At 35.8% G+C, this 24989-nt stretch overlaps 2 protein-coding genes across 5 annotated transcripts in view; one reads left to right on the forward strand and one right to left on the reverse strand.

The window, feature by feature from the left end:
• Positions 1-145: 145 nt before the first annotated feature.
• On the reverse strand, positions 146-4283 carry LOC6647283 (ubiquitin carboxyl-terminal hydrolase 8). 3 transcript variants are annotated; one of them, XM_002070613.4, is made up of 8 exons: positions 3923-4283; positions 3330-3839; positions 3097-3259; positions 2538-3038; positions 1775-2263; positions 1124-1354; positions 603-1057; positions 146-532 (listed from the first exon to the last, which is right to left on the reverse strand). In XM_002070613.4, the coding sequence occupies exons 1-8, from the start codon at positions 4015-4017 to the stop codon at positions 199-201; spliced, it is 2778 nt and encodes a 925-aa protein (XP_002070649.1). In that variant the 5' UTR covers positions 4018-4283; the 3' UTR covers positions 146-198. The 3 variants fall into 3 exon arrangements, with proteins under 3 accessions (XP_002070649.1, XP_023033993.1, XP_015032916.1); XM_023178225.2 differs by lacking the exons at positions 2538-3038; positions 3097-3259; positions 3330-3839; positions 3923-4283 and adding an exon at positions 2342-2500; XM_015177430.3 differs by lacking the exons at positions 1775-2263; positions 2538-3038; positions 3097-3259; positions 3330-3839; positions 3923-4283 and adding an exon at positions 1421-1538.
• A 342-nt stretch (positions 4284-4625) lies between these two features.
• Positions 4626-24989, forward strand: part of LOC6647282 (protein tincar) — a 46598-nt gene continuing 26234 nt past the window's right edge. For both annotated transcript variants that reach the window (XM_023178499.2, XM_023178500.2), the window contains exons 1-2: positions 4626-4876; positions 6204-6354. The gene's annotated coding sequence lies outside the window, so the exon portion shown is untranslated. The remainder of the gene's footprint in view (positions 4877-6203; positions 6355-24989) is intronic.

Here is a 24989-nt window from a genome sequence, read left to right on the forward strand (position 1 = left end):
AATATATCTAAGCAATTGTTAGTAAACAGAGAATTAACAACAAATTAAAAAATCACAAACATTATGGGTTTGCAAAATGAAATGAATGTGAGTAAATGGGTGGGAGGAAAATGTGAGAAGAATATAACATTAAACAATAAGAGGATAGATAAGAAAATAAATTTTATTGAGGTTGGGGTGGTGGCAAGGCGAATGATTTTAATGAGATGATACTTGCGTATGTGGCAACCAAGTATAGAACAGAATGTACGCCGCACTTGAGACAACACTCGACGTATCCAGCGTCGAAACAATTTGATCATCAAATTTATACCAACGTTTATAATTGGCACTCTTACAGAAGGCTGTATAATGGCCACCTTCCATGGTGCCATAATGATTGGATACTGCATATAGTTGATAGATTTTTGGAGTTACCGTACGAGATTCAGCGCGCGCTATATAGGGAGTCATCTCAAGATTTTCAAGAGGAAAACGCAAATAGTTTTGCTTCTTAGTATAAGCTCCGCTCTGGATGGGATCCGCATGAAAACTGGATGGGGTTAAATACAAGATTGAGTTTAATTAATTGTAATTGTAGAAACCCTTCACAACTAGCTTACCGTTTTAAATGCACCACCAGAACTGGTGGCAATTTCGATATATCCAATTTCTTAATCGCTTCTCTTTTCGTTTTGCAATTCGGACAATTCCAACCATGTATACGCTCACCACTAAAATACATGTCCATGCATTGATTTAAATAGCAAAGTTCTTTATTTTCTGGCAATTCCAAACTGAGATTTGAGAAACATTCATATGTGGCTGATTCGCGATTACAGGTTACACATTTTACTGTGCTCTTCATTTGTCCATAGAACAAATGCAATATAAGGCTCTCCTTTGCCTTGGTAAATTCCATCCAAGCCTTCTCTGAGGCTGTGATTGTTTCTCGCTTTTGTTTCACATTCAAAGTTTGCAAATCGGAATGTAACCAATCCATTAAAATTGTAAGGAATTCATGAGAATCCTGTTGATCGACGCCACGAAAGATTTTCTGATACTGTCCAACAACATACTAAAACAAAAAGTCAATAAATTTAATTATCAATTACAATTTTTAGATATTAATAATACGACTTACTCTTAAATCACGACTAGCCACACATTTATATTGACCATTCCATAGTTCTTTAATTAATGCAGCGACTTCTTCGATTACTTGCCCATTAGTTTTGTTACTACGACTTATATAGTTCTTGTATTTATCCGTAATACAATATTCCGTCAACTGTGGCGTATGACTCAAGCATTGGAGTATGCTATTCATATAGCAAGTGTTGCCCAGATTTTTCAATCCAGTTAAACCACGACCCTAGAAAGCAAAAAGAGGAGAAGAAACTAAAATATATGATGAGAAATAATTTCTCCCCGTAATTACACGTCTTAGTGGAAATATGGAGCTATAAATGCTGTATGTAGGTGTGGATATTGCTTGTAGTTTCACTTTTGCCACTGAAATCATTGCCAGATTTACTAAACGGTTTGGCAATGCGTTGTTGCTTTGGATAGAACAACATGCTTTGAGTACAGCGGACAGCGAGCGACTAAGAAACCAATTCCCATATTAAGATATATACATTTAGATGGTATGTCTGGCTAAAGTCTAGAAAACGTGACCCCCCCATCCAAGCACAATTGTGGGTGGACGCTATTGATTTTGTTGATGTGGTCTATAAATAGATAATGCAACCAACCACCCAACCATCCACCTATCAACTGGACGACGACTCACCACATTGTGACCTATAACAGGTGAAAAGTCCCGCACCAGGGGCTGTGATTTTTCCACTGGTTTTACTATTTGGGTGCTTGATGGCGGTTTCATGCCCCTATCAAATCGTGGTAACTCCGCTGCCTGCTCGATCAGTAGAGTTCCTAAGCCATTTTTAATGTTTTGCATATCAACAATCGAATCATGATCTAGACTTGGAATTATTGTTGTATCGTTTGCCGGCGGGGGCGGCGGCGGTGGTGGCGGTGTGATTGTTGATGACATTATCGAGGGCGGATTATACAGTTTTTTGGTCTCACGGGCAATCGCCAGGAGTCGTTCACGTTCTATGCGATCATGGGCATGCTTTTCATCGAGCCTTTGACGTTCAAGTATCTTGGATTCAATGCATCTGGTGGCCTCAGTTTCGCCATTTGGTGTTGTCTTTTTGATGGCCTGTTCCTCCTTATACCGGTTTAAATCCTCACGCAGATGATTGTTTTCAATTTTCTATAATAAACGTGAAAAAAGAAGAAAAATTCATTCATTTTCAAATTCTAGATGGCGTGGTTTTAGGGATTACTTAACGGTTCCAGAAGACATTTACTTAATTAATAAAATATATATGGGTCAGCGTTAAAAATAAAATAATAGCTAACTATTTAAAAAGTACTGTTAACATTTCAAGTAATTTTTACAAAAATAAATTTGAAATCAGTTCGTATTTTTTGGTAGAACACTAGTGAGCTACTTAATAGAACTATGAATACATTTCAATACTCACATAATCCTCGGCTGTATTTTCAAGTTGAAGTATATTGTAAAGCAATTCCTGATCACTCGGACTTAATTCAACTCCCTCGGCCTGCAGTTGTTTTAATTCAAATATTGTATTCCATTTCCTATTCGCGTCTATAAGCAATTGATCATTGTGCTCGGCGCGCTGCAGTAAATTGGCCTGATCACGCAATATTTCATCAATGGGCTTAGCCTGCTCCGATTTCACTTCATTCGAGACCAGATTCATGGTGCGCATGGCAGCCAATTTACTAGCACGATTGATCCGAGGTCGTCCACCTGGAGCATATGATGTGATGTCTTCTTTCATAGTTATATCACTTAGCGATGGATATTCAATATCGTCAATTGGCTCAATGTCGTTATTATTTTGTTTTGGCGCCTGTACAGACGGATTGGTGCAATGACTGGGATACATCATTATAAAGTATTCATAGCCACTTTCAAGAATTTGTATGGGTGCACGATAGGTGACATCCGGATCCCACTGGCAAAGAGTTAATTGTAATTGTATACAAGGGAAAAATGGTAAAAGAAGAACTTACATTCTTTAAAATATCAAGTAATATGGCAATAGCCGTATTTGATGCCGGCTCAGCATCCTTTGTGTTCCAGTCCATTAACACCACTGTCTCCTTAACGGAACGTGATGCCCAAAGTGCTTTGGATTGGCTACTAAGTCGTGCTTGTAATCTACCAGCTGACATGCTGAAACAAAGGAAAAAAAAGACTTTGAACACCTGACTTCATATTCCATCGAATTGCTCATATGACTCACCCTGAAGATATTATTTCTTCGGGTACATTAAATGCCCAATTGTAGGTAAGGTGAGAGTTTTCATAGTCCGCAATAGAGCGACAGTCCATAACCAGAACCGTTTTTTCCTGCATTCGTTGGAACAACGACTCACAACTAATAATGCCCAATTGGGCATACTCTTTGGGGGATGATGACGACAATATTGCTCCATTACTAATGACTGTGTCGCCAATGTGATCCAAAGGACTACTAGTTATAGTTGGTGGTGTGGCTACTTGTCGTAGAGCCCTGTACCGATCCCTAAGCGAATCGTTGATCTTCTCAAGAGCATCCATTTTGCGACGGTTTGCTTCTTTATCACCAAGTTTCTCTCGTACTGCTGCCTTATTATTTGGATAGTCGGGTTTCTTTCGTATGTCGTTCAGTATATTAAAGTATTTCATGTATGCGACATAAGCCATCTCCTCGTCCCCGTCTAGACGGTGCTTCTCCGCTGTCGTGTACAGTTTTTGGGCGGTGTTAAGTAGACTTTGGGATAAAGAGAGAATACAAGAATCAGCAAAAATAATTGAATAGCAAGATTTCAGTTGGCGTTTGGGGTGTCGGCTTACATTCTCATGCTTTTGTTACAGCAATCTGGAATGATGGTCAGTTGCTCCAGGTCTTCCATGTTTTTGGACAAATACAATTTCTTTGTATGGGCCATGGTGTGGTAGGACTATATTCTCTTATGTTACAATTGGTCGTCTAAATGGAACTTCCTTTCTTTAATGAAGTGGGGGGGTTGTCGTGCAAATATCACGTGGGGGGAGTTTAAAATCCTAATACGACAACCAATCCATATATCACGAATAATATAGATTTCAAGCGACACAAATTAAGCTATAAATATATTGACTAATTAAAGGTATTGCGCTAAATATCCCGTCCGCAAAAAAAAATATTATCAGTTTTTAACAATTCTAAGACACAGAGTGACCAGATTTTTTTTATATTTGAGAGACAATAACAATTGCGAATTCGCCCATTCAAATTGAATATTCGCCCAACCAACGGCCAATTCGCTCAGCCATACTGAATATTCATTCGCCTCAGCCAAATGGAATATTCGCCGCGATATGACCGTACTTTTTTGTCGGCTCCAGTGTGACCATCAAAAATGTTGAAAAATAGCGGGCATCCCCCCGCATTGTTGTTTTTGTTTTCGAAGTGAGCGGACGCGTAGGCGGATCGTCGCAAAATAATTTTGAAATAATATACAATATATTCAAGCACGTCTGTGTTAATGAAATATTTTTGCGTCCATAAGGACTTGTGAGTGTGTGTGGGTGTGCGCGTATAATGTGTGTGCGTAAACTGTGCGCGTAAATGTATGCGTGTCGGATGTGTATGTGAATGCGCCTAATTTTGGGCTACAAAAATTGAGAAATACAAAGAAAATAAATATCAAATAAATCAAATATACACAAGGTGTTTTTAGCGCAGAGAAAACAAAATCCAAATTTCAAATTTACAATCAGGATTCACCTGGCGGCGGGGGACGGTGATTCATTCAGATAGTACAGGTAAGAGTGTGTTTGTGTATTGTTTTTGGTTTTAGCCATGGCTGTCGATTGCCGACTAATGTTATTTTCGCCGGCAAAACAAACGACCAGATAATCCTAACACCCCCTTTCACCCTCTCTCTCTGTCCTTAGAGTGTGTATATGATTCACTCAAGCTATCTCTCTCAAATGCTGATTGGGAGACAGGTTGGCGCCGTCGCGGTGGGGTCATCCACATTTGTTGTGTTTTATGGAAAATATCCTTTTTCTAATATATCATAGTATATAGAATATCTCAGATAAATAATAAAATTTGTCTGGTTCCTGTTTCACTTAGCATAAAGGATACACAAGAACCCTTCTGCACACTGAACTATAGAATGGTTACATCTGTATGTACATGCAGTTTATCCCATTACGCTCTCCGTCTGGCAGACGAGACGCAATTGATGCTTGCCCCCACCTCCTGTTTCCCCTTGTCCTTGTTCTTGTTCTTGGTCTGGCCACCACCCACCCAAACCACCCCCAAAAAAACAAAAATACTCTAGCTTCTGGGTGAGCTCGCACTGTCTCGTGGGGTTGTCCTGTGGAAGTTGCCACTGTTGATTTTTGATTTCTGTGCGGCTTTTTATTGCGTCGAAAAGTTTTTATGCTCGCGTTTCCTTTTGTGTGTGTTCTGTTGCACACGGACGGAGGTCCCTCCCCCGTTATCCTGTAGCAAAGTTGCCACACTATGGCCGCTGTCGTCCTCGTCGCCGGTCTAGACACGAAAGCCAACTGTTTGCCATTCAGCCGAGTTTATGCGTTAGAAATTCAACAAATTCAAATTAGATAGTTTAGATTGAAAACTGTTTCGAGTTTTCCATAATATTCCATAATTTCTGAAAGTTTTTCTCCACAAAAGAACCAAAACTTTCTCTTTAACGCCTTTAATAAATAAAATATTCAAATTCATATTCATTATTATTTATTTATCTAAATTAACTAAGTAGTGTAATTTGGGTTTTATTCTTAGCATTATCATTTATTGCTTTAAAAATAATATTTAAATTTGTTTGAATAATTTAATAATGATTCAATAAAAATGTATTTTAGATTCATGTTTGGTAATTTTCCTATTAAATTCAAAGCCAAGTAAAACTTAAATCATACAAAAGAATTTAAACTTAGTTTTACAACAAAGAAAAAATTAAAATGACTATAAAGTTCTTGTTTCTTGTCTTTTACCTAACGCATAAACGTATATTTTTATAGTCTCTGTCATTTAGTTGGGTCTTTATATAGACTTTCTTTATGTATATGCATGTAGTTTACCTACAATTATATAAAATGTCCTATTTTGTTTCAGCTGGAGTAAGCATATCAAAAACATCAAAACTATTGACTGCAAAAAATTAAAAAAAAAAACATCTACGAAAGGAAAAAAGTGTGCGAAATAATATCTCTTTCTATTTATCATATCGTCATCTACTTGCAAGGAACATTGCAGTCTCTGACAGGTGAGTAAATAATGTGGGCGGTCATCTTTTCTTCCTATTCACGTCGTTGTCGTTCTCGATAATGCTGCTGCACTCCAATGTGTAGTAATTTGTATGCTCGACTACCAACACCCGCATACCAAAAGGCAAAGTCAAAGTAATTTGAATAATTCGCATCATCATGATTCAGAATTGAAGTTACCATGGCGACGACGACACGCCAGACAACGGAGAGGAGGCGAGAGCAATTGGATTTTGTTGTGCGCAGCTGCATGAGATTCTTCTGTGTATGGCACACACACATAGTGTGCCTCACAATGCCAAAATATATCCTAAACAAACTTCCGCTTCACAGACGCCCCATAAGAAAAGGTGGCTATATTTAATTAAAGCAGGCAACAGAAAAAAAAGAAGACTCAACCGAAGAACTAAACAGGCCGGCGCAGTCAGTCATAGACTCAGGGCCCTAGACGCAGGCCTTTTGCTATTTATATGTACATATTTGTTCGTATCAAACCATACCATACCATGTATGCATATGCCGTGACTCTTGTTTGGTTATACACTTGAAAGAAATTCTATAAACTAATAGCATCAGGTTACTTTGAAAATTTTCACATTTTTCACATTGTTGATCCTCGCACAATTATAGGATTACTCCACAGAGTAATCTGGAGCATAGATCAGATTAGGCAGTAAGAAGTTCTTTCGATCTACCTGACTTTAAATGAGATATAGAGAATATGGATGCAGATGGCTTTAAAAGATCTAAAAGATCATTGACGTATGCCTCACTAAGGGTAACAATTTCAACACATTTCCAATGATAAAATAGTATTTTTTGATAGTGTAGAAAGATCGGCGCCAAGTGTCTTTGACATTTGTCCAAATTATAAGTTGAAGAGATCCAAAAACTCATGTGTGTTTGATAGTTTTAATAGATGGATTGCAGTTCAAGTGGGTTCAGAATATGTATACACAACGTTAACTCTGAATATACATACGTACACACAAAACGAACGGATGTAGTACCATTTGTTCGCTTTACGTGACTGCATTTTGTCTTTCTTAAGTGCTCTCAACTGCTCATACTTTAGCTTGGCGTAATGAGTTTGTGTTTTTGTCGTTCATGCCAAACACGTGACAAACATGAAAATCACCAAACAAAAAACGAGAATTAGATGTCAAAAGAGAATATTTTACAGAAAATGTTGTTCTAAACAACAAAGTAAATATGCCGCGGCACAAGGGTCAATGGCCAATTTCCAATCATCATTAATTAGTGCTAAAAACTTTTTGGGATACCTGAAAAATGACTCAAAATTTTTGAGCAAAATGGATTTATTTTGCAATTAGTGGTTGTCAGAAAGAAAAGACGAAGTGGAAGAACATGTAAAGCCAGACGACGAAGGAAAAGTGTAACAAGGATGTTGATGATGATGATGTCGAACGAACGAGCGGTAATTGCCAGCGGGGTGTTAACGTTGTCATTGTAACTGACATCATGTAGACAGACCCATATACTACCAACCGACAGACCGACCTACGGACCGACGACCATCGGTTAGGTAGGACAACAACGGAGAAGTGTAAGGGAAGAAATAAAATATGGGGGCAAAAAAAAAAAAAGGAAGAGACTAAAGGTGGAGTAGCTACTACAACGACAAAGTGAAGTTGTTATTGTTGTTGTTGTTGCTGCTGTTTCGCCCTGGGCCATATTTTGCACCTTTTACGTTTATTGTGACATTATGCTTTAAATAATGGATAAACAAAACAAGGAGAAAACTACAACAAAGCAAACACTTTTTTAGATCAACAAAAAAAAAAAAAGAAAAAACCTGGATGTTGGACATCAGGCAATGAGTGGCATTTCCAGTAGTATTTCGTATCCTTCTTGTACATTATGGTTTTATTAAAAAATGAGGCACAGCCACAGCTCTATAACCGACAGAAAAAAACAAAAATGGACAAAAAGGCAAAGGCAACAACACTAAACGAATGCAAACAAAGAGTGGGCAAAGAGAATCGCAAAAGCAAAGTAAACAACAAACAACAAAAATGTAACTAAAAGTATGAGCAGACTCCGTGATGGAAGCTTGAAGGAGGAGTTGGGCGGAACAGGCAAAAATGTAAGTGGTCAGTTCCGTACGGAAAAGTGAAAAAGCCTTGATTAAAATGACCAACGAAGTATAAAAGCAAAAATAGTTCCTAGGCAACGACTTTTAGATACCATATATCATCAAATTTCCAAACAAACTTTTCAATAAATTTAAACATTCTGTGATTAATATATTTATCAGAGATTTACTTTCATTTTGACTCCACTCATGAGTTTAATTTGTAAGTGAGAGTACTACATAAGTAATTGTAGTAATTCTATAAATACTCTCAATAACTCTGTATCCAATTCTAATTGTAAGAGAATTCCAAAGAAAAAAATCTTTTAATTTTAAGTTTCAAACCTTAATTAGATTTAAATTTAAACCAAAATCGTTAAATTCAAAAGCGAAATCTATAGGTAAAATCATCAGCTTTATAGATTCTTCTACAGTTTATAGCGTCACATTTACTTGACCTTAATATACCCGATTTTGTAAAGGGAATAGAAAATACGCAAGTGGCAATAAGGAAAATTGAAGCATAAAAACTAAGAAATTGAGGTAAAAAATTTGTAAAATTTTCCTTTTAATTTTTAAAATTTTAATTTTTTTGCACTAAAAAGTAAAAATAAGAGTAAAACTCAAACCCAATATACTTACGTACATATAGGAAAAATCTTATTTCCAACTGTATGCTGCTTCCTGCTGTGAGAGTCCCTTTTTTGAAGTTCTCTTTGTTGTTGAGTGATTTCTTTTGTTCTATTTTGTGATTAAGGGAGAGGACAAAGTTTTGTCAATGCATCATCATTAAATTGATGTAATGTGATTTTCAGGTTTTCAAAGTACAATTGATCTATTGACTGATATATGAAAGTGGGTATATCAACGGTTTTAACGTACAAAGGACTTCTTTTTGCTTTCATTGCGCTCCTTTTTAATCTTGTACAAAGCCTAAAGAGAAAGAAGGTCGACATAGGAAAGTCAATGAAACTATTTTGAGGAGAAACAAAGAAAGCATCTTTAAAAATATGTGAACGATCTCTAGGGTCTCCAGTTTGGTTTGTTTCACGGCTTTCTTACTACATAGTTCTTAATGTAAAGGTCAATGCATATTGAGGGTTTTACCAAGAAACGGTTAGTCCCTTTAGCCTTTAAATGGAATTTGCAAAATTATTCGCACTTTTCGTCACCTTTAGAGTCGACTGCATTCCGATTTCATCTCATTTGTGTTCTCCACAAAATGCTGCTGCGGCTGGTATACGATTTGCAGGTGGGCTGGGCCTGGACTATTGTTACAAGAACACTCAACTTTCACCCAACTGCCATGCATTTCGACATGCAAATGCGCAACAATTGACAACAGAAACAGAAGCCGTCAGACAGTAACAACAACAACAACAACAACAACAACAAGAATGGCAACACAGACACAGGACAGACAATTAAGTGTTAAGTTTTTCACGAACATCATCAGAATGGGGTGAGAGCAGCAGAAGAGAGTATGGGCGACTTTTCTGCTGTAATGGAGTGACAAAAAAAAAATGAACTAAAAGGATGGAAAGGAAGTCGATGCTATAGCTAGCTCTGATGCTGTGACATTTGTCAACCGAAATTGCGCGACCGACGACGAAAAAGAGGAGAAGGAGGAGTCAAACACAGACACACTGACGCAACGGGGCGTATGTAAAACTTCCTGTTATTTTCCTTCTTTCTTTTTTTGTGTGTTGTAAAGTGGATTGCATGTGTGTGTGTATGTGTGTGTGTTTGTATGTTTCATTTGCCTACCAATTTCAGTTGGCCATGCCGGGGAACAATTGCCAAACAAAAGCCGCTTACAACACTTGAGGCGAGGAACATTTCTAGTTTGCTGCTGTTGCCGCTGCTGCTGCTGCTGATGCCAACTAGACTCTGACTGCAGTTAAATTACAATTGTTCGCTTTGTTGCACATTTGTTCTTGCTCTCTCCGTTACCAGACACTTTTTATGCGTTGTCTACATTTTTTTACCCCGATTTTCCAAAGGTGTTCCATGGGTAGATATGTTAATTGAGCCTTGCGACAATTTTATGGCAATTAATCGGAAGTATGTAAAGTAAGCAAATGATTAGTTAAAACAGAATTGTTTTATTAGGCATTTTTCACACTTAAGTCCAGCTTTAGATATTCTCTTGTTTCTTGGAGGGTAACAAATGGTCCATGCCACATATTTTCTGTATCAAAAATAACTGTCAAGTGTGTGTGTGGGCTTGTAGAGGGATCTACTACTGTCAGCTTTGGTCCCATTGTATTTTTGTGTTGCCGTTTTTTGCATTGTTGTCTGCATCATCATCATCATCAAAATCATCATCATCATCATTGTCGAGTGTTGTAAATGGAATAAAATGCTAATCGCATTTGGTTTTCACAGCGTTGATTTATGTGTGAGGATGGATTAGGACTTAAAAGCTTAAGAACTTTTTTTTTCTACATACATATATGTGAGTATGGATATTTAAATAAAAGCATGTTTAAAATAATTGGTATACAAAAAAGTGTAATGAAATACTTATTTTTGAAAACATGCATTATGTAGAAATTTTAATTCTTTCTTATCTTCAAAGGACAGAATTGTGTCATTTTTAATGCAAAAGTTTTAAATTTAAATCTCTTTAACGATTATAATTTACTTGTAGTTCTAATATTTCAGATTTATTCTTTTATATCGTGTTGTGTACTGATTCTTATACCCTTGCAAAAGGTATTGAAAACATTTGTAACCCGTGGCAGATCTAAATTTAGATTTTGAGGTCTGAATCAATAATTTCACGGGAAAATCAATATGAGATTTTGAAATTTTAACAGTCCAAGAAGTAAAATCGTTCTTAGGAACGAGAACTTGTATCTCAAAGACTACAAGGGTATATAAAATTCGTCATGGCCGAAGTTAGTTTCCCGGATGTTTTGGGACATGTGAAAAGTTAATTTCATTTTCTAAGAAAAGCCAAAAACAGAATTGTGCAATGTAACAGCTACAATTTTCCCTCAGCTGCACTTGAAACACTTGAAGAAAGAGACAAAAAACCGCACACAGATGGAAAATGGGAAAGAAAGAGAGAGAGAGAGAGAGAGAAAGCACTTCACTTACTGAGTGGCTTAGCGGAACAACAACTTACATATACACCAGTAAATAGTACCTATATATATAAACTCATATACTTAAGTTTTATATAATAAGTATGTTACTTGTACTCAAAAACAAAAAAAAGAAAAGGAAAACATAACAGCAGGAGATGTGTGCCGCAATTGGTTTCCAGCATAATGAAGTTGCAGCAACAGAAGTTGCAACAAAAACAACAACATCAAACTTTTGTATTAAAACTTATTAAATTTAACCGCATAAAACTTGTAAAACTTGCTCCAAATGCAAATGTATTTTACTGTTAATAAAAAGGAAACATTTAATTATTTGAAGGACTTAAGAACTCCAACAGTCTCAACGAAAAAAATATCTTTCCACCAGAAATTCTTGACAAGGCAACAATTAAAACTCTAAATAACACCCAATAGAGCTCAGTTACTCTTGAATAGATAGAGACACTGTATGAATATGAACTATATTATCTAAATATGTATATATATACATATAAATGCAATTGTCCATGAGTGTGTGTGTTTCTGTGCAGTTCATAACTTTGTTGCCTCTGACACTGTTTGGTTGGTTGTAAGACCATATGGCGCAACATTCTGCCATTCTGTTGAGGACTTTGGGGACTTTTGCTGTTTTCATGCATGTTTTTAATCCTTTAGAGCAAACAACGTTAGTTTATCCAACCACTGCAGAGCATCAATGCCATGTCCTTTTAATATTATCTTCATGCAAAAATGCAATGCAATTTCAAAAGAGAACAAAATAATTGTAAGCACTTTTATGACTGCACATTGCGGATAATTGTAAAAATTTTATAAATACATTCACAATTATTTTTATTACTAAAAGAAAAAAAAGATACCGGTATTTCTTTTTATGTACGGTTTACATTTAAATTGAAATCAATTTAATTATTTCAAGCATGAGATTTCGTTGAATATTTAAAATTAAGATTTGTGCTATAAAAGAAAATACTAAACAAATTTGTCCTTGTTTTCTAAAGTATATGAATAAACTTGGCTCTTCAAGAAGAATCCTTATCTTTAGGGTTCCTTTTTGTCCACCTACGAGTAAAACTAAAACCACAGGAACTGATATTTAATTTTAATCCAACTTAGCAGAATTACCTTAAATAAATAAATTGATAAGCATCAACATTGCCAATTTTCAAAAAAAATTACATTTATTTTAGATATTTTAAACATAAACCTTTTGCAATATCTAATTATAATAAGTAATTGAATAAAGAAAACATTATTAAATTTAAAAAGCTGTCCAAGAATTATGAAAAATATTTTCTGCTCTGATGAATTCAGAGTCGTTTGCCTTGTGTCGTTTTGGCTTATTATTGAGTTAGCTTAAATGTGCAAAAATTAAGTAAAAACACAACTAAATGTCTTTATAACATTTCACTCGATGGTTGCATGATATAATTATACATAAAAAAACTGCCCTCGTTATTCTGGAACCACATCTAAATCCATTCCTGGAAAATATATAAAAAAATCAACAAAGTTTCAGTATAACTTTTATTTCTCAAATTGGCAATTGAGCTAAAGTAGAACAACATTTTTCGGTACCTACAATTAATTGTAGGCGAAAATTATAATACTTACTCCCATACGTTCTACCTTATTACATTGTCTCTGTTTTTCTTTGCCTGTTAATAGGGCTATAACAATTTGTCCTGAATATTTAATAACTGTCATCACTGTTAAAGACATGATTCCACCATCATCATCATCATCATCATTATTGTGTTTCATTTTTATCAACATTTCCTTAATCAACTAAAATAATGTTACGCAATACATACATATGTATGTGTATGATTCCAATGCGTTGACGGTGTCCTGTGCGCCTCATTAATAAGAAATCAAAAATCGATTAACTCAACCCAGGTTATCTTCCGACCCCTCTCCATCAAACATTTTATACCAGCAATCAATTTATGTACTTATTATATATATATAAGTAGAAACATTTTGAGTGAAAAAGTTTTAATTGCCAAAACGTGTTGTGTGTGTAAAAAGAAGAAGAATTGTTGAAATTTATATTTTGTTGTTTTTTGTTGATTTTAACTTGGTATAAATTGCAACATTAATGAGTTTTAATGAATTAATCGATGAATATTATTTGAAATATTTATCGAGACATTTCAAACTGATGTATTGATATTGATGAGGATGTGGTTGATGTGTCTGACTGTAGGATACGTAGGAAGCTTAAGTTTTTTTCATGAGCAACGAAATCTAACAGCTGCCAGTGGAAATGAGTTGGTGGTGGTTCCCATTAATTTTGCACAAAAGCTAATACTGCAAATTATATGGCCAACGGTTAAACATTCGCTCACAATTTGGGTTACCCATGAACCGGCTTCCTTCCTACTTATTTCCACCCCGCCCTCAACGCCCTTTCCCATTCGTTCTCATATAACTGGTTTTGGGGCTCCGTTTCTGTCCTAAAGAAAGAGGAAAAAAAAGGGCAACAGATGTCGTCGCTGGCTTCGCTTTTGGACGATTAACTTACCTGACCAGTGCCAGCTTTTTGTACTGTTTCTCGGTTTTTGTTTTCCTCTCCGTTTTTGCTGTTTTTTGATTTGAAATGTGTGGCAGGTGCAAAAATTCTCTGCCCCTTAAAATGTAAGCATTTTTCGGCAATCGCCGCCGCCGCCGCATTGCCTTAACTGATTTGCTTGGCACACCTGCTGCTGCTGCTGCTGCTTCTCTATGTATGTATATATTTATGTATGTAGGTTCCCTTCAGGTAGTCGTCTGCTGATCCGATCCTTTTTGTGCAAATAATAGGAGCCCTTTGGCCACGTTTACCTTTATCATAATGTGTTTTTTTTCTTGTTTCGAGTCTAGCTAGTTACCTGTCAGTGTATCATATACGTGTCTCTATGTCGGTGTGTGTGTGTGTTTGCTATCCTTATCCTTGTTGCCAACTTGTCATTTATGCCATTTTAATTATCATTAATTTGCTACTGTCTACTGAAGCATTGTCGTTGTTATCTAAAATCTCTTTATGATTTGTACAATGATAAATGAATGTATTTACAATCAAATGTTGATTCAAATTTTGTCTATTTTGCTTTTAGTTATTTGAATTTGTCTTATTTCATCTTCTCTTTTATTAGCAATATGTTTTAAAAGAACAATAAGCAATTAAGTTGGCTTAATAGATATCATAAAAATACAATCTTAATGGTTCCAAAACAATTTACAAAATTTATTATGCGTCTAAAGTTCATTCAAAGTCAATGTGGAACGTCTAGCAAAGTCTTCTTGCTTTTGGCTATTAATTGTCCTTTATTAAGTATTTTAATTCATTTTCGAAATTCAATTTTCTATAGAATTCCCCCCTAGTCAGGCCCAGAGCTTTATTAAATTAATTAAGTTGTATATTCATATTGTTCTAACTGATCTCAATCAGAACATTACGAGTACATCTCGCACATTTTTGTCACATTTAGATGGCTTGCTGTGGCACTTGTCGAGCAGATTTCCAAAAATTTTTACAATTGTGTGCGACATGGTGCTTGTGGGTGGAGAAGCGGAAAAGGGCCGGGACACACTTCAACTTGAACTGTCACTTCTGTATGTACATAAGTTCCACCTTATCGCAGATGCATTTGTTAGTGTTCTATCGCACCGTTGTTTGCCATTGCACTGTTTGACGAGTTCTCCTCGCCCCCCCAAACATCATGGCCCTCGCCTTCGCCCTCGCCCTACCAAACTGCCAAAAGCCAAAAAAAATACCATTCCAAGTTGAAGCGAGAGGGGAAATCAGAAAGTTGCAGAGGCAAACCAAAACCGAACACAAACCAAAAATCGATAAGAACAACATACCGTAAAAGTGAATGAGGAAATCGTAGTTAACAACGAAACTTGAAGACTCTACTAAATTGATAGCATCATTTTATACATTTCCTAATTAAAATGGTTTTGAAGCATTCGAAAGAATTTTTTGTAAATTAAAATGATATTAATAGATAGATAAATCTTAAATAAAGAGTAACTGAAAGTTGTTTAACCTCAAAGGCAGCTAACTAGATAGCTTACTGACAATTTTGGTACTTCTTTAACGAGGATGAGGAGTTCGGGGGTCGAGGAAGAAGTAAAAGTAGAATTTAGGTAACAGCTATAACCACATTGAGGCTGCCTCTGACTACTGCGTATCAATTGGGAAAATATGTATGTATAGATACCTAGATACATACATACATACCTATATATATACAAGTGTGTCTGTAAGTTTTTGTGCATATATCTTCTCAAGTGGTTACTGCCAGACCATAAAATACACATACACAGACATATCGAGGGAAGCACATGCGGAGCCGCAAACCAAAAGGCCATGGAGGACAAAACCAATGAGAAGGACTATTTGGACCACTTGAAAGTGCCTCGAGTGTAAATGAGAAAAGACAGACGAGTGGTTTGGGCTGGCTTCCCTTTTCATTTTCATTTTCTTTTTTTTTTTATCTTTCTTTTCGTGAAGTAAAGTGAGAGATATGTATGTATGTATTTATCAGTTTTGCACTTTGGCTCAAGTGACAAAGTGAGTGGAAAGCCAGAAATTGAAAAATGACTCAAAATGCCAGAAATTATGTGAGTAGAGCGAACAGAGCAGAGCTGGGATGTCCTGCATGCAGGATTACCAAGCGTAACGATTCCAAAACTCTTGAATGGGGTTAGCCAAAGGACGGTAAGTGATAAAAGACAAGAAGAAATGAAAAGAGAGTAAATGGAAAGTTGTGCAACTTCTTTCAGTCATTACGACTGCCCATCTTACTCCCACCTCACATTCTTACCTCTGTGTATTATCACTTTCTATGCCATGATATCTATGGAACTAGGTAGAGGGGTCTTGTCGGTCTTGTTTTGGTTTCCTATCTATGTGTGTCAGTTAATCAACTGCATTCTCAGATATGAATTTCTAGATTTCCCTTCCATTCCATTTTCCCTAAATTTTGTCAACCGTACACTGAGAGAAAATGATTATTTTGCCAGAATATTCCGCATTGGAAAGCTATCTCTAAGCAATTTCGTAAATAAATTAAATGTGCTATAAATTCTTTAACAGATGTTTAGATTTACCTTACCATTTTTGCTTCAATTGGACCAGGGTAGTGGACATAATTTTACTTCTGCGTACGCACACTCACACACTCGAATGGCGTAGTATTTGATTAATCTCAACACTTTCCGACCCATTAATTTCAATGTGGAGCTTGTGGGAGGGGAAATGCTTATATACTTATGTGTGTCCTTCTCATCCCCATTTTCACAGTCCTGGGGACATGCATTAATGGGGTTTCACCCTTGCGAGTAATTCACTTCACACAAGAGAAATAGGGGGCTAAGTTTATGGATGCAGCCGACCTGTTTCGAAAGCAATGGTTGACTCTTTTAACAACCATTGTATATAGAAACCCCCATACAAATCTCTGTAATTTGCAGAGTGGATTTTATAGATACGCCACACAGACACAGACACACACACACACACACACACACACACACAGACACACAAAAATGATGACCAGATCATCTGATATTATTCGTTGAGTATCTGGAATTAGAATATGGCTTGAATAGATGCAAAATGCGTGTCATAAAGTAACTGAAATATGACCAAAGATTGGAATTGACAGTGATTGGTGGTGCTAGATGGGGATGGTAGAGCTGGTAGATCGATGACTGGTAGGGCAGTAAGACGTGACCCAGGCATTTTTTTTTCGATTTCCATGGCAACACCCTAATCTATATAGTGTACACGCCCTTTACCTTTAACCCAGGATACAAAACAACATTTGTACCTTTAATTTATTGATGTTTTGTGTCCTGAAATGGGGTTATTTTTGGGTGTGGATGCGGGTGGCCGGAACAAATGTGTGCCCAGGTGTGAACTTAATTTGTGTCTGGGTCTGGTTCTGTTTCTGGTTCTGTTTCTGGCTGTGGTTCTGGGTCTAGGTCTGTTTGTTTGTTTGTTGGCATATACATGCATATGTGCTTATGCTCGAGTTACCTGGCTTTCCTTTTTTTTTGGGGTCAGTTTAAAAGGTTCATTTTTGTTTTAGTTTTGGCCCCCAGCATGATGTGTGAAAATTGCCAAACTAATAGAAAGACCTCCTTCAAAAAAGGCCATCCTAATGGGAAAATACTTATAGAGGTTACCCCCAATGCGAAACCATTTCATCAACTCGCCCACACATACACGGATACACACATACACAAGCACATTCATTAATTTTTTGTAAATAATTCGAGCAAGATTTCAAATCAAATTTGACTTGAAAAAGAGAATTCTTAAGTCTTTGCCAGTATAAATTATGTCTGACTATGGGATTTCTGCACAGTTTGCTTTCTTCTTTGTCCCGATGCAACAACGAACAAACAAACAAAAACAAATTGACTGCCAGCCAGGACACTCAATCTCCGCGCACTGCGTTGCGTTAAGGAAACTTAATGCCATGCCACAAGCTAGACAACAAAGGAATGGTAGGTGGCAAAGGAAATGTGCATATTTTATCGTCTCGCTTGCTAAAAGGAAGCTTCAACTGAGTATAAAAGGGAAATATCCCTTCTGCCATCATGACAGGGAGCCAATGAAATGATTCAACCAGAGACAAATTTCCAACAAACAACCAAAAAAAAAAAAAGAAAATCAAACGCAATTTAAAAAACATTTGAGAACCCTTAACATTGTGTTACATTTTTTGGAAGTTTTCACGGGTTAAGAAAAAGACTTTTGTTCTTCATGTGGAACCCCAAAAATACTGTACATATACATATATCATCTTTGAAGAGACACCCTGTTGCTAGACACATACACAAATACACAAACACACAAACATTGGCATAAAAAACCTCTCACATACTTTGACAACACTTTGTAATAAAATTTTCCTCGAGGTTATGGAAATTTTTCCGTAGTGCTGGTGACCTGTGGGAATGCTGCTTTGTTTTTAGTGATAACTTTTCCTTTGCATTTGTTGGCATTCTTCCTGTTTCTTTTTTGTTTTTTTGGTGGAGTGAACCCGCAGAAATTGTGTTTGCATGCAACATTTCTAGACGATTTGCATAATTAAACTGATTTTGATAAATGGCGGAGGCAAACAACAACACAAGCAAATAGAAAATCAGCCAACTTGCAAAAGTTCAACATTTCAATGGGGCTTTCTTGGTTTTGCGTCGCTATGAAATGGAAACCCTTTTTTCGTGGCCTAACATAAATTTTCATTTCTTGTGCCAAAAAGGTCAAAAGTTTTGCCAAATTATTGGAACAATTTCCTACTTGTGCAGGAATGTTGGTCTATTTGAAATAAAACTTGAGAAAGCATTTCAGTTCATTTTTCATTTGCTGCCTTTCAATCGGAGATTTACCTAAATCGTTGTTATAAATCGTTGATAGGCTGCCCCCAACACCATAAAAGGATAATAGAAAAGGTCTCAAAGGTCATGCCAAACTTGTTATTTATAATAAAAAGAAAACAAAACCCTTGGGCAGTGGAATGGAAGGGAAGTTTCCAATTTAGTATGCCAACCTATTTAAAATTTCAAGTCTAATTTGAACAATTTTGAATAATAATTATAACTTTTATGCTAATGCAGCACAGGTAGCAAACTATTTTTTTTTTTGTGCTCAGCCAAGAGGAAGTAATTATTGAAAATTATTTTGCTAAACAAAATTTTCCGCACTCTGCGAGCTAACTTAACTTAACTAAGCTAGAAAATCGCTCAATCCAATTAAAAGTTAAATGCCACAAAGGCAATGGAAAAACTCTTAAAGGTTCAAAAACTTGTAGAAATGGAGAATTCTCTCCTTTTTCTTCTTCTATACGTTGCCGCCATCGGTCAAGTTGAAGGCTTTATATTATAAATAACAGCCAAACACGCCAACAACAGAAAGTATCAAGCAAGTTTATATATTTGCCCAATGCGAATAAGGCGAATAAAGTGAATCGGGCATGGTAGTATATAGGAAGTTGAACGAGTTAACGATGCCAATGGCTTGCGTGCCGACCAACAGAACTCAACGAACGAGCCAAGGAACAAAACTTTCCACTAAGAACTTTGATTAAGTTTCTTTTGGCCTTAAAGTTCCTTCAATAAGCTAGGGAAAGGTGGCGAAAATTAACTAAACCAAATGAAGTTTAGAGAAAGAGAGGAGGGAGAGGGAGAGGGAGTGGAAGAGGTAGAGACTCTGCCAGGACTCAGTTAGGAGGGGTAGTCCATTGATGATGGCAATGGTGGCAGGATGGTTGGCAACGTGCTTAGGCCGCTGCAAAGTATGCTATAGATTATGGCACGCCCGGCACGTAGAGCAAAATAAAGCCAACCAAAAACGAAGAGGAATACATAGAAGACACAGACAGAGAGAAAGAAGAAGAAGAGAGGTGAGGTGGGCAACGCTTTTATAATTATTGTCTTGAAATTAATCAAAGTCTTTGGCTGATGAAAAACAACAACAAAAAAATTTGAATTTTCTTTTAAGACTATGCGGTTGGCTGAATTCGCCCCCACCTCATTCCCCTCTCTCTCTCTCGCTCACTCTATCTCTCTTGCACACATACGCAAACGCATAAACTTGGAATTAATTCAATTACTCGCCCGGATTTAACTTAAGTGTAGCAAATTGTTTAAGGCTCATGGAAACCCAAAAGCAAGTTTTGTTCTTAATATGGGAAAATGGTTAATTGTTTAGGTATTATGGGTTGTACTTCATGGAAGGAAAGTGTTTAATTGATAGTTAATATATCACACGAAATTCAATTTTTAGAAACCACAAATGTATGGTAGTTGAGTTAAGAGAGATTATAATATTATATATATTATATCTATGCTTAGGAGGATTCATATTTCGGTTTATTAAACTAACGTTTTATTATCAACAGAAATTTATATGAGTGTGTAAGTATATGGGACAAATGAATACTCTGTAATCATAATTTATAAATTGATTACCTCAATCACAATCTGATGCAAAATTATAACTTTAAGACTTGGAGTAGGGCAGTTGTTATAGGCTCAGCAGCTGTCAACCGATTGGGATTCGAAGCAGCAATATCTATCATCATTGATTAAATGTCAATGGCTTATGTTGTGCCTCTTTCTCTTGAAATTTTTACAATTTTTCATCACTTTCATCACCTCCTTGGCTGCCAAGCAATATATTTTATCCCTTTATTGGAATTCACATTTGTCATTATTGTCAGAAAGGTTTTTACAGGGCAAAGCGATAACTTTATGTGCACTCACATTTGTTACACATTTAAGTTATTGCGATGATTTTCTTGTATATATATATATGTTTCTGGATTGAAAGAATAAGTAAAGGAGAAAAGGAAAAACGTGAAAGCAATAATCAAGCCAATGAACCAAATAATTTGCGCAACTGTAGTTCTAGAATTCTAGCTTGGCCTTCGGGCAACAGAATGGAGCTTAATAATTTACTTTTGGCGTTAAAGTTAGAGATTGTTTGGAGGGCGGAAAGGGAAAATGGGATTAAATATTCAACACACACAAACACACACTCACACTCACATGAGTGAAGATGTATGTATGTAGATGTGTCCAGGCCAAAAGGGCTTTAGCTTAGTTCAAAAGTTTAAGTCGAATGCATGGGTATGGCCCAAACAAAGGCAACAACTATAACAATGAGTTGGAAACTTGGCTCAAAATGCGTTCATGTGCAAAAATGCCATTGTTTTGGATTTGGTCGTAAACAAAGCGGGGAACCAAGCAGCAGCAACAACAATAACAGAAATAACAAAGACGGAACCTACAACTTTTTGCCGTCACTCTCTCTCTTTTTTTCTCTCTTCAAAAACTAGGCGAATAGGTAAGAAACACAAAACCAAAAAGCAAAGAGCAAAAAATAAAAAAAAACAGAACCATACTCTCGACCAAAGTGAAAAGCTGAAATGGAGGAAAGAAAAACGGAAGTAATACTTACAACTCTCTAACATAAATACAAAAGTGTGAATAGATTTAACAAATTTACAGGATTCGAATGAATAAATACCCTTTTAATGAAAGAAAGGATAATTTAGGATTGTTATCGACTTAGAATAATAGAATAGAATAATATATTACTAGTATAAGTACTTTGAACTTGCAAATAACTGAATTACCGATAAGAGTATCCATTGGATATCAAAAACTTGTTATAAATTCGAGATCAAAGAAACTTTAATTACTTTTAGTTTTTTAGTATTTTCCATAACCTTTTATTTTGCTAAATTAGAAAAAGAACAAGAGAATTAAAATGTATAGACTTTTAGTCATTATTGGGATATTTAAACGTATGTATATAAACTAAGTCTTAAGTGGAATATACAATATAGTATGTACGTTTTAATTTTGAACCTTTATGAAGCTGTCATATAATACAAAAGCTGTTATCTTAGCTGAGCATAAAGTTTATATGCTGAAACGAACAGGGAATACAGATAACTGCCAAGCAGCAACAACAACAACAACAACAAGAAAAGCAATTCAACACTTAAGAAAAAACTCCATGCACATTGAAAATGTACCATACACTTTTGTAGTGAAGATGCAGATATTGGGTTTTTAGGACTCACTTCCTTTCCATATGCGTTAGAAGATTGGGAAACTGCAAGACTGACACAAATGGTGTCGCATGCAAAAGGTGTGGGAGGGGCGGGAGCGGTAAAAAGGAGAACAAATTCGGTGAAAATGTTACCAGTACACTTTCATTGCAAAAAGTTTTGAAATGTTTTAGCAGAAGGCAAGACAAAAAGTGGCATAAGCAATGGCATGGGAAAGACAGATTCACTGACAGGAGCAGCAGCAACAGCAGCAGCAGCAGTGACAAGTCATAAAATACACAACAAGGCAAAATGGAAAACCAAGCAGCAAAGTGGCAATAGAGGCTCTTGCCCAGTTGGTACAGTTGGTTACAGTTGTCTGTGCAAAAAATGTTATATGTCTATTTAGTTATTTTCCGTTAGCTGGCATTGTGGATAAAAGCCTTTTCAAACAGGACATGGCAAAATGAACCCAAGCCATAGGCATAAGTAAAATGTAACATGAAAAGCGTTTTAATAAAATATCAATTATCCAACACACACATAAGCAAATGCACACTCCAACAAATGTGTGTGTGTGCAAAGAGTGTTGTTTCCTAATAATTGGCTTATAATTTATGTCAAAATAGTAAAGAAAAACCAATTTCCGAAAATAGTATTCAATTGGCGATTATTTGATATTTTGCGGACAAGTTACATTAGAATATAAAATCAATAAATTTCCATAAATTTATAAGAGAATCAGTTACAGAGTCGCATCCAAAGGGTCAATTGTTTATTTTCTGAGGCACCAGTTTTCCAAGAAAATATTTAAGTCCGCTCCTGAGGTAGTAAATTCTTTTTACCATAGACAGTTAAGAAACATTGGTGTCAAAATTTAATTTAAAATCTTGTATTTCGGTTTTGTGTTTCAATTTCAGCTTCATTTTACTTAAGTGTGTCTGTTTCTATACATCAATAAAGGTGTCGGTTTTATATAAACTTGATTGACTGAAATTCGCTTTATGAATTTTGCTTTTATTTTAAACTGATTTAAAGAAAAATAGATTGTTGGACCGTAAGTCTCTGTGTAGCATCAAAAGACTCATAAAACTAAGTTGTAAACTAGTTAATCATCAAGTCAAATGAAATGTAAACTAACCTATTGAAGTGTAAGGGTATAGAAAGAATGTAATTTTTAATATAACACGTAAATACTCAAACTTTCCCTTTGGTTCGAATTTTTTGCGTTGAATTTTTTTGTTCTTTTGTTTTGCAGTTATTTTAAGTTATTTGATTTTATTCTTTTTTCATTCCACATTTCTCGTTGCTATAGTTATATTAAATTTCATTTTCTGATAAATTGGCATTTTAATTAGACGTCGAGTCAAAATGTATGCAGAACATTCTATATTTTTTTTGGTAATTGGCTAGATCAAATTGTAAGGGAATAATAAAATTCCATTTACCATTTTTTCTTGTTTCTTATTTTTTTGGTTCTCATTTCTCTTTATTTAACATATGGCATGTGGCTAAAAGGTAGAATGGGTACATAAATATTTTCTCGAATTTTTTGGTATATCGTTAGTCGCCATTTTGCCATTTCGCCATATTTTATTTCCGTTTGTCGCTGTTGCCGCATTGTTTCCGTTTTGCCTAGTTGTTGTATTTGCTCTGTTTTTTTTTAGGAAGAAAACTCAATTATTTATGCATGTCACGTCATTTTCGGCAAACCATGAGATGGGTACGAAAATATTTTGGCGAAAACAAAAAAAAAAATACAAGAAATAAGGAAGGAAGACAGAGAAAAGGAAAACTCAAACGTCACAGCCACAAGAAAAAAAAGCTTCTTGTCAGATTTTCCTTTTTGGTAGGTTATGTAGGAGTTGAAGCAGAAGCAGGTTAGCTAGGTATCCTCCGATGATGCTGCTTCTGCTTATTAGATTATCCTGCGAGCAATTCAATTGTCATTCTCCGACATGACATTTGACTTTTCGATGAAAAATTGTTCGCGTTTAATGCAAGGAAACATTCCATCAATCAATATTAAAAACGCGCATTAAGTATACGCCATGTGGCTTATTAAAATTAAATTTTCTGCAAAAAAAAAGGAAACAACAAACAAAAATATTGCATAAAAAATCAAAATTCAAATTAAATTAATGAAACAAATGCTGAATTCAATAAATAAACAAAAAAAAATCAAACCAAACCATTGAAACCAAAGCCAAGCCCTGTTGACTTCAATGAAGCGTTAAATTGAATTGTTGTCGCCGCAATTTTCTTTTTTTTTTGTATCTCTCTCTTCTTTTTGCCTCCACACTTCCGTTCTTTGGCATTGTCCATTGTATTTGGCGTTCGGTTTAAAAATTTGTATGCCCATGCAAAATAGAACCCTAAAGAAGTGGGAGACGGTAGAGAAATCCTTTTCCAAACAAGTCATAAATTGCTCAATATTGTGTGACTGTGTGTGTGTGTGTGTGTGTGTGGGTCGACGTCATTTGCCCCAAAATGGTTGTCAACCCAACAGACTAAAGAAGATCTATATCTTTGCAGCTGAAACGTGCCCAATATATACACACATATACTGCATATACATATATATTTTATATATATTCGTCATATACATACATAAGTAGGTTCGTTTCCTTGCCATTGCGTTTTTCAATAAGTTGGGATTAAGTTTTTAAAGGCAAACTACCAACGTGAGACTTCACAAGCCGTGTATTTATGTGTGTCAAGCAAAGTAATAAAAATATTTATCCTCCTCTCTTCAATATGATGTTATTTTTAAACTGACAACTTTTATCCTCTTTGTTTGCTGACTAGAAATTACTCAAAACTTTTTTGTTGAAAGTTTTGCAGTTCAATCAACATTTAAAGACGCAGAC

This window comes from Drosophila willistoni, chromosome 3R, assembly GCF_018902025.1.
Source record: "Drosophila willistoni isolate 14030-0811.24 chromosome 3R, UCI_dwil_1.1, whole genome shotgun sequence".
Lineage (NCBI taxonomy): Eukaryota > Metazoa > Arthropoda > Insecta > Diptera > Drosophilidae > Drosophila > Drosophila willistoni.

Excerpts from the sequence above, each read along its gene's own strand:
- LOC6647283 (XM_002070613.4), bottom strand. The coding sequence starts at position 4,017 with ATGGCCCATACAAAGAAATTGTATTTGTCCAAAAACATGGAAGACCTG. Across the intron at positions 1,058-1,123 it reads TGGCTAGTCGTGATTTAAGA|TATGTTGTTGGACAGTATCA; the intron begins GTAAGTCGTATT and ends TTTTTGTTTTAG. Across the intron at positions 533-602 it reads CTGGTGGTGCATTTAAAACG|TTTTCATGCGGATCCCATCC; the intron begins GTAAGCTAGTTG and ends AACCCCATCCAG.